This window comes from Nannobrachium achirus, assembly GCF_963921795.1.
Source record: "Nannobrachium achirus genome assembly, chromosome: 18".
In the NCBI taxonomy this organism is placed as follows: domain Eukaryota; kingdom Metazoa; phylum Chordata; class Actinopteri; order Myctophiformes; family Myctophidae; genus Nannobrachium; species Nannobrachium achirus.
This window is the reverse complement of record NC_137825.1, coordinates 35690851-35710349: the sequence shown is the minus strand read 5'-3', so window position 1 is coordinate 35710349 and position 19499 is coordinate 35690851. Positions and strand designations below refer to the sequence as shown.

Below are 19499 nucleotides of genomic sequence, written 5' to 3'. Positions count from 1 at the left end.
ATCATAGATTGTAAAAGCACCAGAGGATGCTATTGGCTGCCAACGGTCACGTGCAACCGCAGAGATACATGGAAGAATGTGGTCGGAGCCTCCCGAAATACAGCACACGAAGAAGAACACAGCCGGCTGGTATCAGTTTAGTTGGCCACGCCCCCCGCAACTTTATCATCAATTTTAACATAAATGGGACCTTATTTTCACAAAACGCATATCATCGTGATTGAAAGGCAATTTTTAACTAGCGATAGGAACCATAAAGTATTTATGAAAATGTTAATTAAGGTTAGAAAATGAAAGGGGAAAATGAATGGGGTCCAATGGAGAACAATTCTTTTTGCGATCGGCCGGGGGGGAAAACAGCGCAACTAGTGGCCAATCATAGGAAGTTTTAGTTCCGTATTGGAATCATTTTAAATCGGCGGAACTATGCCCCTGGTTCACGTGTGAGTTAGCGTGGACTTGCAGGCACCAGTCAGGCATTTGATGTACTGCAGTCAGTGTAGCATGCGTGTGTGTGTGTGTGTGTGTGTGTGTGTGTGTGTGTGTGTGTGTGTGCGTGTGTGTGTGTGTGTGTGTGTGTGTGTGTGTGTGTGTGTGTGTGTGTGTGTGTGTGTGTGTGTGTGTGTGTGTGTGTGTGTGTGTGTGTGGCATGCATGCATGTGTAAGCGTAGACTTCTGTGGTGTGCGAAAGGTGCAGCCTTCTGATGGAGCCGTTCTCTCGCTGCTGCATTGAATAGCATTTAGCTCTTCAGACTTGGCTTCGGCCAGAAGGACTCTGAATGTTGGGCTCCAGTGGCACTTAGAGCGGAAGGCATTTGTGTCCATTCAATGGCTCTATGGCCAAACGGTGCTTGGACGTTGTGTGTGTCTGTGTGCCTTTGTGCAGATGGTGTGTGTGTGTGTGTGTGTGTGTGTGTGTGTGTGTGTGTGTGTGTGTGTGTGTGTGTGTGTGCGTGTGCGTGTGCGCGTGCGTGTGCGCGTGTGCGCGTGCGCGTGCATGGCCTATAATTTATCCATTGGACTGAATCACAGGCTGATTCATGGCTGGGATGTACAGGGCCTCTTGGTCGGTGGTCGTTTTCTTTTCTTTTTTTTCATCCCACCAAAAAACCCTGCAGATGTCCTTTTATGCCTTATGCCTCCCTCCAACTCCAATCACTCCAGGCACTTCCTCTTTTGGCCGCTGTACAATAGATGTAACGCTACAAAAACAAGAATTGACACAGTCAATATAAAATCTGGTGGAATGGTGTGGTGAAAAGTCGGGGACTTTGAACAGTCTATCCATAATGATAATGAGTGGGGCGTGAACGGAGTAATATTATAAGTAATGTTGCATAGTTGTTTTTCATAGTTGGGTTTTATCTAGCCTACAAATAACTGTGCGATACATTGTTTGCTTAGATTCACTCAGCCTTTTATTGAAGTATTTTGGGTGATTTGTTCCTTTGTAATAAATTGCACATTTGAAGTTACTGGTGGTGTTTCCTATCATCGATGTTGCATAATATTAGAATTCACTGTCGGCTTTATGTGAAAGTAGCTAAACCTTTTCAATAAATTGATAAGTATTTACCATTTACAACATACGTGGCCCGTGCTCCACGGCTAATGTTTACTGTAATACACGGGTGGCGTTTCCCACCTTGTGAGGAAACGTGGGATAGAGAATGGCAAGAGCTGGTCAAAAACACTATAAAGTTGCAATAAGGATACAGTCTTTAATGCATGTTTTAGAATATTCTAGTTTATGTCTGCCAAATAGTATCTATATAGTTCTCACATAAATTCGTTTGGGTTAGGGGTGAAACAAAACATGTTGTGTGTACCCCTCTGCTTTTGTGTTCACAACACAGCTACATATAAAAAGTAAGACAGAGGGTCAATGAACACCTCTGTGACGTTGGCACCCCATATGTTGAAAACATATATAAAAATGGTGTCATTCTTTGGTGCTGAAATTCACTCAGCCTTCAAAATAAAAGTGCAGTAAATAATGTATCATTTAAAAGACATTGATTTTTATTTTAGGCAGGAACATTCACGTCAAGAATATAACAATTAATAACATAATGAACAGATAGACTCGGCAAGATATTGGCAAGGATATTTAACCATTTATTGCATAAATGGAATACAGTTAAACTTGGCGTTTGAAGGGCTCCGCGATCGGAGATGCTCCCTGAATTTTGTGCAGGCATTTCTGAGCATGCTAAGCAAAATCAGGGAACGCAGCAATACCCCCCATAGGGATAGAATAGCAAATAGCAATAACCGTGACATGTAACATAGTCAAATCACAGTATTGAGCTTAACAACATTGACATGAACTTAGACAAAATCACAGTATGAGCTTAACAACATGACATGAACTTAGACAAGATCACAGTACTTGCTTAACCACATTGACATGTAACTTAATCAGACAATCACAAGTATTTGAGCTTAGCCAGAGTGATCATGCAAAGGTGGAGGCTGGGGTGGAGGAGGAAGCAAGCAGCAAATGATTCCGAAGCTTCGGAACCAAGCATTGGTAGGGAAAGCAAGCTCTATTTAAAGGAGCCTTCCCTACTGATTGAGAGCTCTGATTGGAGTATGGCAGTCATGTGACATAATGACCAGCAGATATGTTAATGAGGTATGAGAACAGAGCTGACTGACAACTGACACTCAGACTGGCGGCGACTTGACTCCCATGCCCTGCATAAACTTACGCTATGCTTTATTTTAGGCAGGAACATTCACGTCAAGAATATAACAATTAATAACATAATGAACAGATAGACTCGGCAAGATATTGGCAAGGATATTTAACCATTTATTGCATAAATGGAATACAGTTAAACTTGGCGTTTGAAGGGCTCCGCGATCGGAGATGCTCCCTGAATTTTGTGCAGGCATTTCTGAGCATGCTAAGCAAAATCAGGGAACGCAGCAATACCCCCCAAAACTAATGAGCTTGCTCTCTGTCTTGGCAGGGCTCGGCCAACCAGAGAGCGCTTTAAAACCCCCCAAAACACGGAACCCAACGCCACATAAAACCTGTGTCAGTCAGACTCTGGTTATGTGAAGCAGCAGAGCGCCACTGCAGACTTCTATATGATTAAAGCAAAAAGACTGCAGAGTCTTTACCACAAAGAAGCCATCCTAACGCTTAGCAGTAACTATGTGAACAGCCGCTGGCTGCGATCTCTACGTTGAATTTATTTAACTTATGCAAAAAAGATACAGCTGCATCTTAAAGAGAGATCATTCTATGGATAGTGAAAATGTACCTATTCTGTGTAGCTGCGAAGCTTCGCCTATTCTTGAATGATTAGCCTATTTTAAGAAGCAGATGTTCTTAAAGAAAGGCCATTCGAGCCGGGAAGCTCCCCTGCTGGCCTTGGATTAATTTGCATGATTGATAATTATTTGTATTTTATTATTTTTTATTTATTTATTTTAATTTACTTTTACTTTTAATTTACTTTACTGAGCTGTGCACCGCGCTTAAGGGGAGTGAGCTAATTAAAGTTACCTATGTTTATTGGACATCAACCTGCATGGAGTAGCCTAATCCCTACCAGCTGCGCTGCCCGTGCCACCACCTTGTTGCTTCGGATAGACCGACTCCTCATTCCATCGCGCCCATGGCTTTTTGGGCCGCCAGAATGTCCGCTGTCCCTGGGCGAATGTAACGTTCGAACGCTGTTGACGACCAGCAGCCCATGACTTTGAGTGTTGAAGCTGGGACCAGGGTGGCTGCTGATGTAGCTGCGCCGATGCGGAACGAGTGGGACGTGTACAGCTCTGGAGGCATCCCGCATCTTTTGCAGAGGAGACGGAGTCTGGCTGTAAACCATGCCCTTGACATTGACTTCCCCTTGTCCGTCAGGAACAGGGGCTCGTCTTGCCTCGCCAGGGGACGCTTTTGCAGGTACCGGACCATGGAGGACAGAGGACAAAACATGGTTTTAGTTTGAGAAATAATTACTTGTCCCTTCCTTGTCTGTTTTAGAGTGCTTGAGAAATATTGAATACATGTGAGAATCGACCGTGATATTTGCCATGCTAAGGTCGTGAAGAGGATCAAAGCGATCTGTATTAGAGGTAAATTCCCCACACCTGAGAAACCCGTAGAAAGCAGAGAAGAAAACTGTTTCTAGTAACAAATCAACATATGCACCGAAACACCCCTGCCTTAAGTGAGCCACCAGTTTGTGCACAAGGGGTATAGTAAGAGGAAGTCGCTTGATACAGCTTGCCTCGCCAGAGGCCACGCAGATACCATGAAATGGAGGATAAAAAGAAGTATTAGTTGAGAACGTAGACTGGATTGCCTTGTTGCACTACCCGGCTGAATATCAATTAACTCATACCATCATAAGGTGCTGCAGAGACTTGAATATACTTAGAATCATCTTGAGCCTTGTTGCAACGATCATTATTATAATTATAATTAATTATAATACAACCATGCAATCTATATAATACATCTGACTTATCAGCCATATAATTATGCCTTTAGATGAAGATGCAGTTTGATTAACGAATGACCTGCCTTTCATGGCTCGGGAGGAGGTCCAGGTGAGCATCCTCGATCCAGAATCCTCGATCATCCCATTCCCGACACATGGATGTCGCTCATGAAACAGGCAGGCAGCCACTCCCGTCTGCCGAATCTGTAGCGTGCAAGCAGGCGGGACAGCAGGGGGCGGGCGCGCAGCAGGCGGGCGGGCGGGTGTGCAGCAGGCGGGCAGGCAGCGTGCAGGCAGGCGGGAGTACAGGCAGCATGCAGGCAGGCGGGCTCATGGTTGCAGCAGAAGTAGCGTTAGCTGAAGCTGTAGTAGCAATGCCCTCTGCAGTGCCGACCGGCTCCTGACTGGCCTCATGGTATTATACAGTAGTGGACGAACTATAAAGATAAACATGTTAGCAGAAAGCACGCAGCACTGCAGCACAACGCTGCAATGAAATGCTGCAGCAGCTCCAGTATGAAGCTGAAAAGTTAAACATGATGTTAGCAGCAGACATGTAGCAGCCTCAGCAAGAAGCTATAAAGAAAAACACAATTTAGCAGAACATGTAGCAGCTTTAGCCTGAAGCTGCAATGATAAAACCTGAGGCCATAGCAGTGGGCATGCCGCAGCTCCGGCATGGAGCTGTAATGATAACATGATGTTAGCAACCGACATGTATCAGCTTTAGCATGAGTTGTAAAGTTAAACATGATGTCAGCATTAACTAGCAGTAGCATTAGCTGTAATTATTAGCAGTTATGCTAGCAGGCAGCAGCAGGTTGAGTGGAGCTAGCAATAGCTGAAATTATAGGACACATGATAGTATCTGACTGAAGCAGCAGCAACAAGCCATTAGCACAATTATGTGATCATTGTAGCATCCGAGATAGCAGCACGACTGATAAAGAAAGAAGCCTGGAAATGAAACATGTTGTTAGCAACAGACATGTAGCAGCTTTAGCATGAGCATAAGTTGAGCATACAGAGAAATGGTAGAGTCAAAGCAACAGCCAGCCTGCAGTAAATAGTTTTTACACCGAAGAGCCTTTCAGTGTGCAAAATTACAGAACAAGTGTTTAACGCTGTTCCGAACAACGTTCAGCATGTACTGGCTGTGCATAGATACAATAATCAACTCAGTTTATCCATTTCACATGGCCACTTAAGTGTTATCATGCTAGCGTTTGTAGCACAAGACATTAGCGTTAGCCGCTAACATAAGCATTTAGCAGTGAACAAGCTTTTCACATGGCTATCCCAGTGTTGCCATGCTAGCGTTGTAGCATGAGACAATGACAACCCCTGAGTTACTAGCATTAGCCTCAAACATTAGCATTTAGCAGTGAACAAGCCTCTCCCCATGCTGGAATGTATCCTCTTACTCTATACAACTCAAAGGTTCCAAATGCGCTAACATTAGCATTTAGCAGTGAACAAGCCTCTCACCATGCTGGAATATTCCTCTCACTCAAACCTCTCTCTCAAAGGTTCCTGAGTAAATAGGGAGAGCTTCCTAGGACTTTTCCCATGCAACCTTCTAACAAGTCTTCAACTCTCCCCACACTACACACACAGTAGCTGCTTGACCTCATGTGGCTCAAAAAGGGAATTAACCCACTCTGCACACAGACTAGGCTGATTCTAACAGGAAGCATGTTGGAAGGATGTTGAAAGCAAGCCAAATAAGCAACTTTACTTCAGAACAAGCCCGAACAAAACAACCCACAACTAGAAGTTATGGGGAAACAAGACCGAGTTGCTTATAATGGGCAGACCTGGCAACACTGCTAGACTGAGAACAGTGTGAATGTGTATGGTAGCAGTACATAGACTACACTACCCATGATGCATTGCCCATTTAACAACCTCCCTTATCAACTTTCCACCATTCCACCACATAGGACATTAACTATGGTGTTTATAAAGCCAAATAATCACCTGTGCAAGAACCTTCATTTCCATACTTAAGCAAGTGTGAGAGTGAGCGTGTTTGATCCTCGCTTGAATGCCGCAATCTCACCTACTTTACTCCAAGTAGTGGCAGTTAGTTGAATATGGACTAATTCAACTGTAGCACATGACAATCTCTCTCATGGTAACAAGTTCTTACACCCATGAAAGGCATATGTTAACCATTAAACATTTAAACCCCCTCCATAAAACTTCTAACATCTTGAAATGCTGTACCACTGAATTATCTAAGCATCAATATTTGATTCAAGACTCTTACCGAATACTAGCTGAACCACTCCTCAAGGACAGGTCCCCAACAAACACTCGGACTCAGGCTTCTGCATGGCCAAACAGGCCCAGACGCAGCCACCTCCCCTTATGCTCTGCCCTTAAAGGGGCAGTGCTACTCCTGTAAACACTTGACATGATTCCTGAATGAGCAAAGCATTAATCTTAATACACAAATATACTCAGTAGTTCCAACCTGCCTGCAGAGTAAAAGTAGCATTAGTATATGATTAGCAGCAATGTTGGGAAAAGAGGCATATATTAAAAGTGAGCAATAGCATCAGAATATCATCCATGCATGATATCAATAATAGCATAGGCTACACCTGTTTAAAGCAGGATGGGAATCCCTGCATGGAGCCATGCATCTGAAGGGAGTATGGCCACACCGGCCAACATGTTGGATTAGCTGCCGAACTAGCTGGTGTTTGCAGAGTGTAGCCCTGCGATTAAAGATTTAAGAAACCCAGTGTGGCATCTGCTGGAGACAAACAGCACTGGAAGCTGGGCAGGAACAACAGTTCACATACTGTTCTAGGCAGCACAAATCACAGCCAATGCCATCATGGTTCGGGGTGCACTGTAGAGCAAAGCATGCTGTTAGCTTATGTTGCTACAAACAATTTGAAGCTTCCACTACTACCACTGTTAGCATATGCTATACTGTTGAAATGTTTTCTCTTCTGAGAAGCAAGCATGCTAGTAATACATTTTAGATGAGACCTTGTTCAAGTTATGAGTAGTAGTAAACACGTAAATGAGAACTAATGAAGTAGTGCATCATGATAGCTGTAGTTAACATTAGGCATAACACTGTTAGCAGTAGCATAGTGATAGCAACAGATATAAAAGCAGGCTAGCATTGCTATTGAAGCAGCACGGCAGTAAGCAGTATCTAAAGCAGAACCATATGGTATCACCAAGCTTTCGAGCAGAAACAGAGAGTAGAGCAGCCGCAGCAGCAAGCAGCAAATGATTCCGAAGCTTCGGAACCAAGCATTGGTAGGGAAAGCAAGCTCTATTTAAAGGAGCCTTCCCTACTGATTGAGAGCTCTGATTGGAGTATGGCAGTCATGTGACATAATGACCAGCAGATATGTTAATGAGGTATGAGAACAGAGCTGACTGACAACTGACACTCAGACTGGCGGCGACTTGACTCCCATGCCCTGCATAAACTTACGCTATGCTTTATTTATTAGAAGTTTGCATAGGAAAGGGTACAGTTTCAGGATGATACCGTTCACTGGTACAATGTCCACTAAAAGGAGATCCATGAAAAGACTAAGCTTATTTCCACAGGAAACCATTAAAGTATCTCATATATCATTGAATGCCTAATAGAACGCAGTACTATGCAGTCGATATGTAAATAAAAAAATAAAAAATATGTCTAAAACAGTAAGAGGGGCAAGGGATACAAATGTATTTAAAAGATGAGTATTTGATGCATGTCTATATACTAGTGTAGGCTACTTCTAATTGTCCCAACACATTTTGGTTCTTTCAGATTGAAATTCGTCGAATGCAAGCTATTAAAGGCCACTTAACACAATTCCATTCCAATTCGAATCGTTCTGCTATAATCCTATCAATTGGCTGTTCAGACACAAATTCCCTGGTTCTTTCAGATATTCTGACAAAGAATAAATTAGTTCTATGGTGGATTGTTTTTTTATTACACCACTGCAGTGTCAAACATTTTGTCCTTCAGCCATTGAAATAAAATGGGTTTTCATGAGTGGGTTCTCCAGTTGGTGGCGGTAATGCACCTTTAAGGTTACACCAACCACCAATAAACCCCAAAGAAAAGAAGAAGCAGCAACCAGGAAGACCAGGCGATGCTTTTAAACACATTTGTATTTGGAAAAGTATATTGAGATGAAGATGATGATGACTGCTCAATGTTCCCATAATGCTTTGAATGAACGTGACAAAGTGAACATATAACTGACTGACTATTGTGGGATGTAATCTGCAGTAGACGCCTGTGAATGTCCTGTCTATTCCTTATATTATTTACATTTTCCTGCTTTAAATAATAATTATGTGCAACTGTGGTGTGGATGCTTATAGACATACAGCTATGATACCGAGTTAGCATGTATTTTGTTGTGAATGTATTTTTTTATTTATTGGGGAAAAGCTTCCGTTACATGTAGGCCTACTGTACTGTACCTGTTTCCTATTTCCAATACTTTTACTTCTACTCCACAATACATCTCAGATCCAAATATCATACATTTAGTCCACTACATTTACTTGAAAACTTTAGTTAGTGCTGATACTTTTACTTGAGTATAGTATGTGAGTACTTTTTCCACCACTGGTATCAATAAACGAGAACTACTATTCTATCTCTTTCTCATAATGCCCAAATGTAATCCTTTGTTCTGCTGTCATAAGCCCACGTTTGCCAATAGTCTTCAGGTGTTAATGGTCAGTTTCTAAATAATTCACACACAGTAACTGTGTGAATTACTGCTCGAAACTGGACATCAACACCTAAAATAGCTAACTGTAGCTATGCTAAGTGCTTTGTGTAACATGGGTCTCAGTGTTTGTGTAACTTCGTGAAGGATCATCTGACTCTGATAATAAACCACAATCTACAGGCTCAACCACCTCGCATTGTGAGCTTGTAGATTTTCATAGATTGGCAAAAATAGAGTTGGATCACGTTTTATTCCAGTAACCCAGTTGTTTATACGATAGCTACATTAGCCTGCAGCTAGCGCTAGCTAGCGTTAGCCGTTAGCCACTAATAAACAGTCATCCAGAATAGTCTAATAAGTCAACTTTCCGACGGCAAAGGAACGATTACATTCCATGTGTCCTTCTGATAGATTTTTCCCCCTGGCTGTCATTCCTGTCAATGTTTTATTGTCCAAAAAGAAACGCTCTGGACGTGGATACTGTTCTATTCAATGCTAAGCTAACTCAACAACAAAGGAAAGGACCGCAGCATTTGAGGAAGTCACAGACGCCTCCAGGCAGGAAGCAAGCGGATCATTTTTCCCTCCAAAGCCAGAGAAGAAGAAAACGGGATAATAAATAAATAATAGATTAAATCATTATAACAACATTACATGGTTAATAATTGTTCATTTGGAACATACGTGGCATTACATTAACGGAATAAATACCGGAATAAATATCGCTAAGTAATGGAGTCTCGATATTACCGCATTTGGCTACAAAGGGCTAATACAGGCTGGCTAGGACTAGCATGTTAGCCATATTCTGGGAGGACCAACAAAAATATGTCACGATCTCTCACATTAATTTAAAAAAAGTCCTATTTACATGCAGAGTTAAGCTCTGGCGTTTATGTGAAATGTAGCCTAGATATTTTGAGATGCTTTTGTGGCTTTATCACATTTTAGTGAATTGGGTCGCCGTTTTATTCCATGAGTAATTGTGTATAACATGCCTGCGTTAGCCTGCAGCTAACGTTAGCGTTAGCCGTTAGCCACACATCCAGAATAGTCTAATAAGTCAATTTTCCAACGGCGAGTGAACGATTGCATTCCGTGTCCTTCATGGATTTTTTCCCCCCTGCCTGTCAATGTTTTATTGTCCAAAAAGAAAACGTTCTGAACGTTAAAACTAGATAGTTGTACGATCATGACAATGTTGTCAATGCTAAGTCAATGCTAAGCAGGGACAACAAACATTTGAGTACTTTTGCCAACACTGCTAATTTCCCCCATAGCCTGGTTCTCGCCCCATTGTCTGGAAGGGCACTCCTGGGGTACTGTCCTGCGATTGGCCCTTAGCTCTACCATGTGACATGAATAGCCTATCCAGAAGAGGTAATCAATGGTCGTCAAAGAAAGTGAGGTGATTACTGATCTGGTTTCTTTCCACCAGATAAAAAAAGAGCAATGCCATTGACTCCACAGGAGCACACCAGTGGTGCGATCGCTCGGCATGTGGTACCAAACTCAGTAGAGTGATATAGAAGCTGACGTAGTTCGACCAGATCTACAAAATGTCTAGTGCTTGCACAATGCAAAGACATGACGATTGTTTTAATTGAGATTTTACAGCAATTGCTGGCGCTGGACCAGCTTTTATCTGCATGTTTTAAGATTCCGTAAAAGATCTGCTACAAAGAATTAAGACTATAGTGGCATTTTCCTTTATTTAGACAGGACGTTGTAGAGACCTGAAGTAAAGCGTAGAAAGAGGAAAGGACTGGCAGCACTGGCAAGATGGTCCCACCTGTCCATTGAACTCAATGGACAGTGGGTTGCCATCTTGTGAAGTCATCTCTACTTCTCTGTACTTCGTAAAACAGACCTGAGTTGGCTCTGTACTCGGTCTGCTCTTGTTTCCTTCTACACCAAATCTCTTTGGCAGAAAAAGCAGATCTACAATCTCACAACGTGTCGCAATGCGACACATTGAATGCAAGCTTAGATCAAGTAGTTAAGGGGTTTATCCCAGTGCTGAGTAGAATCAAATTTTTAAAATTTTTAAATGTCTAAATATTACCAAAACCCCTGCACTGTGATGCTTTGTGGGCTTGTGGTTGGAGGTGTTCACCCTGCTCTTGATTCTGTGTTTGGGTGGAACACTAGTTAATATAGCATCACAATCAGTTGGCTATTCAGAAATAGCAGATCTAAAAGCTCACAGTCGTGCCACGCTGCAAGCTTGTACGTGCATTTGCTATTTTTAAACATTTCTTTAAAAGCATTGGTGTATTGGCACTTATTTTTAACACCAAGCTTCTCCTCTGGGGGTCCCTGGCACAAAACATTTTCAGATGGGGGTCCATGGCCAAAAACGTATTAATTTAACCACTGCTCTAAAGTTGGAAGGAGACAGGCCATGTTCTGACCACCAGAACAACAGAGAGTTGATTCCATAAGGAAACCACTGACACTCCCCGAAGCCCTGCCTTTAACCTTAGAGTCATTACCCATCAACCAACAGGATGAGATGAGGCTTTGGCCTCTGATTCTGTGGCTTTCCTACTGTTTTTGTGCAGATCAATCAACACACTTTACCTCTCTCTCTCTCTCTCTCTCTCTCTCTCTCTTGCCATCTTTCTCATATTCTCCCTGTGTGTTCCCTCGTACTAGCACGGAGGTCTTGATGTTTGGAGTCTGATTCAAAGTATAAAATATGAGCCTTCAGATACCAGCAATCACCTCTAAGACAAGAGAGGGAAGACAAACAGACAGACAGACAGACAGACAGACAGACAGACAGACAGACAGACAGACAGACAGACAGACAGACAGACAGACTTCAGCAGAGAGAGGGAAAGGTCAGTCAGTCAACATACTGTAGTAGAAGATCATTTAGTTATGAGAACCGCAGTGCCATCTTGTGGCGGAGCACTGCAGCTACAGTGTCCCGGTGACTGTCACATAGAACTCTGGTCAACAATAGCAAACAAGCTCCAGTGGCGCAATCGGTCAGCGCGCGGTACTTATAAGACAGTAGCCTGCAGAGTGATGCCGAGGTTGTGAGTTCGAGCCTCACCTGGAGCATGTGTTTTAAGCCTCCCTGTGGATGGAGCTTCTAAACAAACACTGGTCAGCATTCAGATTGGGGTTTAGTGAAATTAGCAAGTGGTGTTTGATTTCAATGAATCCTGCAAACACTGAAGAAAACTGTCATGCAACACTGAATTTGCTTTTATGTTGTCATGTTCTTCCTAACTGTTCGGGGACAGTGGGGCCATGTCAGCATTTACTGTTCTGCTTGAGAGAAGAACAGAAAGATGAAACTAGAGAACACTGCATTGCAGGATGGGCTGGAAGGATGGAATTGCATCATCATTCACAGAGACAATTACCTTTACATACCTGGGAGCTCATGTAAATGTTGCGTAAGCACGAAACAACACTCACAAGATGTGTATACCACTTTGAGCTTTGACTCTCCTAGTGTAAATGTGTTCTGTATCAATTAATTGCAACTGACCTGTGTTCAACCTCTGTTTGTTCAAAGGACAACAGCAGATGATTGTGTGTGTCTAAGAATATGAAACAGGATATTGCTGACACAAAGCAGCCATGCTTGTTCAGCTTTCCCTTGACACATGGAAGCTTATAAAAAAATCACAGTGTCTTGCAAGCTTTTTCTCGTTTAACGTGGCCCTTTCAAGATTTGGGAAGTAAAAAATAAAAAAATGCCGATCTATCTACAAGCTCATACGTGCCGTGTATGCGATGCGTCCAATAACCAAGCATAGCATAACCTAGTTTTGGGATGGTCCATTCCAGGCTGAACCGACCGGTCAAGTAAAACAATAGTGAGGCTGCTGGCTTGGGCCAGACCGGCCAGCCAGCCTGAGTGCAGAGTACAGACACACTCACAGACAGCGAGCGAGCTGTGTAACATACTGCTCCTCTGACTGGGTCAGTCCATTTTCAATAATTTGAGTGGTTATACGAGTGACCTCTCAATCTTTGGACTGCCATATATTTCCAAATAATCGCCCGGGCGCTTAATTCGTGAAATCGATTTGAACCCCCGGCGGGTATTTGGGTCCCGGCGGCTATTTGCGATACTTATTTACGTCCATTTGAATGGCTTCAACAGATACCAGACCGGGCTTCGTGCTACAGGCTAACTCTCATTGAAATGAATGGCCGTGCGAAATACACAAATCCATGTGTGTGTATTTGTCATCTACGGTGACGTCTTTGACGATCGACGTGTAGATCGTAATCGACCCGGTTGGTTACCAACTTATCTAACCCTACTATCCCTGTATTGTGTGTTGGGGTTTCAGCTGGCAGGTGCAGGGGCCGGTAGAGAGCAGCATGGCTGAGCAGGGTCAGGGTCAGACCCAGGCCTCAGAGGGCTGCAGAAACAGCAGTCTGCAGAGGAAGAAACCTCCATGGCTCAGAGTGGACATCCCTGCCATCCATCTCACCCCCGATGACACACCCACACTGACTGTCCCACAGGTAAGCACACTGTCCTGATGACACACCCACACTGTCCTGATGACACACCCACACTGTCCTGATGACACACCCACACTGTCCTGATGACACACCCACACTGTCCTGATGACACACCCACACTAACAGATGACACACCCACACTGACAGATGACACACCCACACTGACAGATGACACACCCACACTAACAGATGACACACCCACACTGACAGATGACACACCCATACGCACACACACTAGATGACACACCCACACTAACAGATGACACACCCATACCCACACGCACGCATGCGCACAGTCACAATGAGATACACACACACGTAAACACACTTTCCTAATGACACACCCACACAAATGATGTATCGTTTTTTACAGAGGAATTTACAACTAGACTGGTGTAGGTGTAACCTAATTCAGCCCATTCTCACCCCCTCTGCTTCACCCTCCCGGCGCGTTCCCAAATCGCTTTCTGCTTCACCCGTGTGACGCTTTGGAATGCTTACAGCCTCTACGGTCAGACGAGAACGGAGAGTCTTAGTACGCATGCGCCGACATATGTTTACTGGAATATTTTCCAGTCACTGGGAATCGAACCCAGGTCTCAGTTTTAGCTGTCATCATGCTCTACCGACTGAGCTAAAGAGACGTCTGGGAAATTCCTTTTTTTGTGCTTTTATCTTTGACAACGTGGATAATAACGGAACGTCGCACCGTTCGCTACCGCTCCCTCGGTCGCTACCGCTCCCTCGGCGGCGGCTCTCGGCGCTCATGAGCGCCTGAGACGGCGCAGCTCCGTCGTTTATAGTGGCGTGAACGGTAGCGTCGGGTGGCTGGTAAACCCTTCATAGTGGTATCGAATCTCGCTTCGGGAACGCCTTTTTTTTCTTTCTTCTTAGACCACTGGCCATACCCAATTCATCCAACCCTTGACACAGTAGGCATACCCAAAGCGTCCCCTCGTCCGACGCTTTACGGTACTTGACAGGGCGTCAGTTGTCTGACGCTTTGAAGGTGAGAATATGTTGCATAATTATGCCTACACTGGAACTAAACTTAAACCATTGGTAGTGGGTAAACTCCCTCGTAAATTTGAGTGTGTGTGTGTGTGTGTGTGTGTGTGTGTGTGTGTGTGTGTGTGTGTGTGTGTGTGTGCGTGCGCCTCAGCCTGTGAAGTGTCCGCAGGGCTTCCTGCGAAGTGTCAGTATGCCAGGGGAGAACGCCCAGACGGCCATCTCTGCCCTGGACAACAACTACCTCAGACCTCCTCAGAGGCTCCCATCCATCACACATTCCATCAAGAGGTACACACACACACACACACACACACACACACACACACACACACACACACACACACACACACACACACACACACACACACTTCTCAGGGTGCGTTCTGCTTTTCTTGCTTTATACATTATTTACTCGACTAATACCTCCATTCCAGACTAACAATACCTGAACTAAAAGTGGAATTTTAACTTGACCTGTTTTCAATGCTCATTAACCTTGCTTTCTTTTTCTCCTTTCTTTCTCTCCCTCTCCACTCCGTCTTCCACCTGTGTACGGTTGGTCTTTCCCCTTTGCTTCCCCGTACGCATGTGCATGTGTGTCGGCATCCACACCTTTGTGTGTGTGTGTGTTTGTGTGTGCTGTATATGTATATTTGTTTGTGTGTCTGGCTATCTGTCTGTCTGTCTGTCTGTATTTGTATGTTTGTGCATCTCTGTGTGTGCATCTGTGCGTGTGTGTGTAGTGAGAAGAGAGTGCGTTTTGAGCGGGTCAACACCGTCCCCCCTAAGGGCCACCGAGGCCCCCGGGAGTCAACTATACGCAGGCGCTCATGTGTCCCCAAAATACTCAGCCGGCGACGTTCCTCCATCCCCAAGCAAATCATCAGGTATACAAGCCTGGGGGAGACAGATAGACATGGATAGAGGGAGGGTGAGGGGGAACTATTGAAGGAAGGAGGGGAAATGGAGAGAAGGAAAGAGGAGGAGAGAGAGGGAGAGAGAGAGAGAGACGAGAAGAGAGGAGAGAAAGAAGAGAGCAGAGAAGAAGGGAGGGAAGGAAACAGGAGAATAGGAGTGGAAAGAGGGAGGAGGGTTGATGATTGAAGGATGGGGGAGTGAAAGAAGGGCCCCAAATGGTGAACATTATCACTTGACTTGTTGATTGAGCACACGCAGATATAAGTGTTGATTACCAAGACAGGCACTATTCAATTTAAATTCAATTAAATGAAGATGTCTCATGTTTTGCACAATGGGTTTAGGAAAACATTTTTAATAATAATGAAATTAAATTGAATGTGCTCACTCTGACTATCGTTTGCTTGACAACGTATGAACTGAAGCTTATTCTCTTTGTGAAGTCATTATACCACTGCACATCGGGACATGGGCTAAAAATAACACATGCTTGCGTGGAGGAAAATCTATCTCTCAAAGACGATGAGATGTCGCTATGCGAAACGGAGAGGCCAAGGGCAGGATCAAAGGCAGGAGACACTAGAAGAAAACCGAAAGAAAAACTGTGAGCTGTGGTGGGGGAGTAGATAAAGGGAGACGAAGATGAAACGGCGTCATAGCGTGCATAGCAGGCATGGACATAAGTTTGAATTGGGCGTGTGCCTCTGTGGGTGGGTGCTGTAGGGGTCAACACACAATGACTGTAGTCTAATCAAAGATCACACCTGCAGGTCTTTCAAAGGAACCAGAATACTTCAAAAGACCACTGCTCCAGGAAAATGGATATGGCAGCACGCCGGCATTAAGCCTGCAAAAAAAGATTTACGGCCAGGGTCCCCGATCCCCCCTCCCTCACTAGCTTTTGTTGTACTTCACATTCACGCCATACCCTCGATCCCTTTATTCCAAAATGCCCTTTTTAGCTGCCTTGAACTTAGGCACACATAATACAGACCAATTACAGACATAGAACATACTAGTGTTGATTTTGACACAAATTTTGATTTAGTTTTAGTCATAATCTTTTGAATAAAGACTAAAGAGTTTAGTCGATTAAATCTACAGTTGATTGGCTAAAATGTATTTTGTCGCTGATTTTACACTTGGTTACATGCTGAACATAACTGATCTACAAGCTCACAACTCATCGCATTATGCTATTTTCAGAGCGCAACACCCGAGCGCAACCAAACGTAAAATGACTTGTCTTTTAGTTCTACTGGATCTCCCCTTCACTTGTCCATCCCTAGCATTTTAAATGTAGTTTTTATTTGTTGACGAAATTGTCAATATATTTGTCAGAATATCCCACCATCCACTTTTGGGTGCTCTCCGACTTCCTGAGAAACATTGAAAACCAGGTAGGAGGTCTGTTTAAGATTGAGTTCCCGAATACCTCAATTTAGCACATGAATCCATTGATAGCTTGGATAGTCTGGATTCTCTGTAGAGTCTGACGACCTGTCATTTTGATGTTTTGTATAATACATACACGCAAACACACTGCACACAGTAAAACGCACATACAGTATACACTCACAGACACACAAGCACATACACTTGTACAAACACACACTCATAAAGGCTCTTTATGTCTAAGGCTTCATGTGAGCCACATAAAGGCTGTTCCTGTTTTTTTTAAACAACAGAGAATTTACTCAATATTGAACGAAATACAAAAACCTTGAAATTGCTTAGTAATTCAAATTTCAAGTGTCGTTTTGCTTTATGTTTGCACTGGAGGATAAATGTATGATAAAGCTTCTTAAGCAAGAACTGCAAATCGATTTGTACGCTTGAAAAACCGAGCAATTTGTAATCCTCAGCATTCTCCTTCTCCACGTTTATCAGACATTTTGTTTGCGGTTCTGCTTCATTGAGTCAGAGGGTGTGACATGAACCACATGCACTGTGTTCAGGAATGACACTCAAGATGTTGTGTTTTTGCGGTTAGCAGCACATTACCTGGATAAACATTGCTCATACAGATATTACATACCATTTGTGAGTAGCTAAATGTGTGGTTCTGAAACAATGGTGGTGTACGCAAGTGTACTTCTGTACTTGTGTGTGTGTGTGTGTGTGTGTGTGTGTGTGTGTGTGTGTGTGTGTGTGCACGCGCACACACGCATGCACGCGCACAAGTGTGTGTGCATGGAAGCGTGCTGTGTACATGTGTGTATACATCAGTGTGTACCCTTGTGTGTGTCTATGCATGTGTGTATGTATTTGTGTGTGCGTATTTGTGTCTCTATCCACTCATGCATGTGATTCATTTGACCTTGTCAAGCCTTGTTTGACCTTGGAAGATAACAGGAGGGGGGGGGGGGGGGCAACCTCCCACACTGCAAAATCCTGAATGTTGGGGGAATTAAAATGGACCTTCAGGACGTTGCAGTGTACATCTATGAGTCAGAGCCTTTTCATGTGGAGGATCATCCATTGAAGCTGACAGCACAGGAAGGAGTCAGAGGGATAAAAGCTGTACCGCTCTTACATTATACCTCTAATGGTAGGTGTGTGGGCGTTTGTTACCATTTGTTTTGTCTAAGATCATTAGAACAAATGTGCACACTTTGTGACTTGTATGTTGTGTCATGGCTGAGCCTGTCCTAAAGGTTGCACACTCAGAGAATTCACAAATCTAACCAAATTAACCTCATGGGTCTATTTGGTTCCATTTGTACACTTTTTGAGTTCAATTAACACTAAGGTTTTACTGAGTGGTTTACAGTGATTGTGGTACACAGTGTGTGTGTGTGTGTGTGTGTGTGTGTGTGTGTGTGTGTGTGTGTGTGTGTGTGTGTGTGTGTGTGTGTGTGTGTGCACACGCGTGTGGATGTGTGTAAATGTACCTGTTTTTGTGTGTTTTTACCATGTCCGTGTGCACACTTTGAATGTGGGTCTTTTGAGTAGGTGAATGCGTGCAAATGTGTGTGTTTGCCTGTGTGTGTGTTTGAGCATTCTTATGCGTGTGTGTGTATGTATGTATAAGTGTATGTGTGTGTATTTCCTAGAGTTTCATGTCCAGGCAAGTCCCATCACCCTCTCTGCCTCCCTCCCTCCCTCTTTCTCTCTGTCCTCCTAGTGTGTACAATCCTTCCACTTTTCTTCTCCCTCTCTTCTTTTTAGTCCCTCTTCCTGTGACGGGCTGGTATGTTAGTGGGAGAGCTGGTGTTTAGACACACTCACTAAACAGGACAGAGGGAGAGAGGGGGAGAGACAGAGTGTGGACGGGTGTTGGACAGGCTCAGCGATACAAAGAGACCAATACTGTGGCAGAAAGAGGCAGAGAGGGAAACTGAGAAAGTGAAAGATACAGAGAGAGAGAGAGAACTTTGGTGGACTGAAAAACATGTGACCAAGAGATGCTCAGAAGGTAAAACAAAAGGAGAAAAACAGAGATGACAGCAACGGAGAAAATAGAAGACGTAGAAGAGAAACCGAAAAAGAGAGACAGTGATTTAGTCACCTGAATGAGGATCCGAGCTGCTGTCTTCCCGTCTCTTCATTCCCAGAATACAGGGGCTGTTGAGAGGACAGAATCCAAACATCATACAGTCACGCACACACGCACGCACGCACGCACACACACACACACACACACACACACACACACACACACACACACACACACACACACACACACACACACACACACACACACACACACACACACACACACACACACGCATGCACACACATTAGATGGCCAAAGAGAACAAATCTCTGCTGAGATCTGAGACGATTTCCTTGATGACATCCAGCCCCAGCACCACCTCCCCTGTGCTTGTCGTCCTGGTGTGTAGGGGTCAACCTACTGTCTGAGATGCTCCAGCTGCCACTGAGACTA

General features: G+C 43.9%; 1 protein-coding gene across 1 annotated transcript in view; it reads left to right on the top strand.

Moving 5' to 3' along the window:
- Positions 1 to 19499, top strand: part of rhbdf1b (rhomboid 5 homolog 1b) — a gene marked incomplete at its 3' end in the record, with an annotated part of 79178 nt that overhangs the window by 31317 nt on the left and 28362 nt on the right. The window contains exons 2-4 of the mRNA XM_080748184.1: positions 13501 to 13678; positions 14859 to 14977; positions 15433 to 15576. Of these exons, the coding sequence (XP_080604310.1) occupies positions 13532 to 13678; positions 14859 to 14977; positions 15433 to 15576 (410 nt within the window). The 5' untranslated portion in view covers positions 13501 to 13531. The remainder of the gene's footprint in view (positions 1 to 13500; positions 13679 to 14858; positions 14978 to 15432; positions 15577 to 19499) is intronic.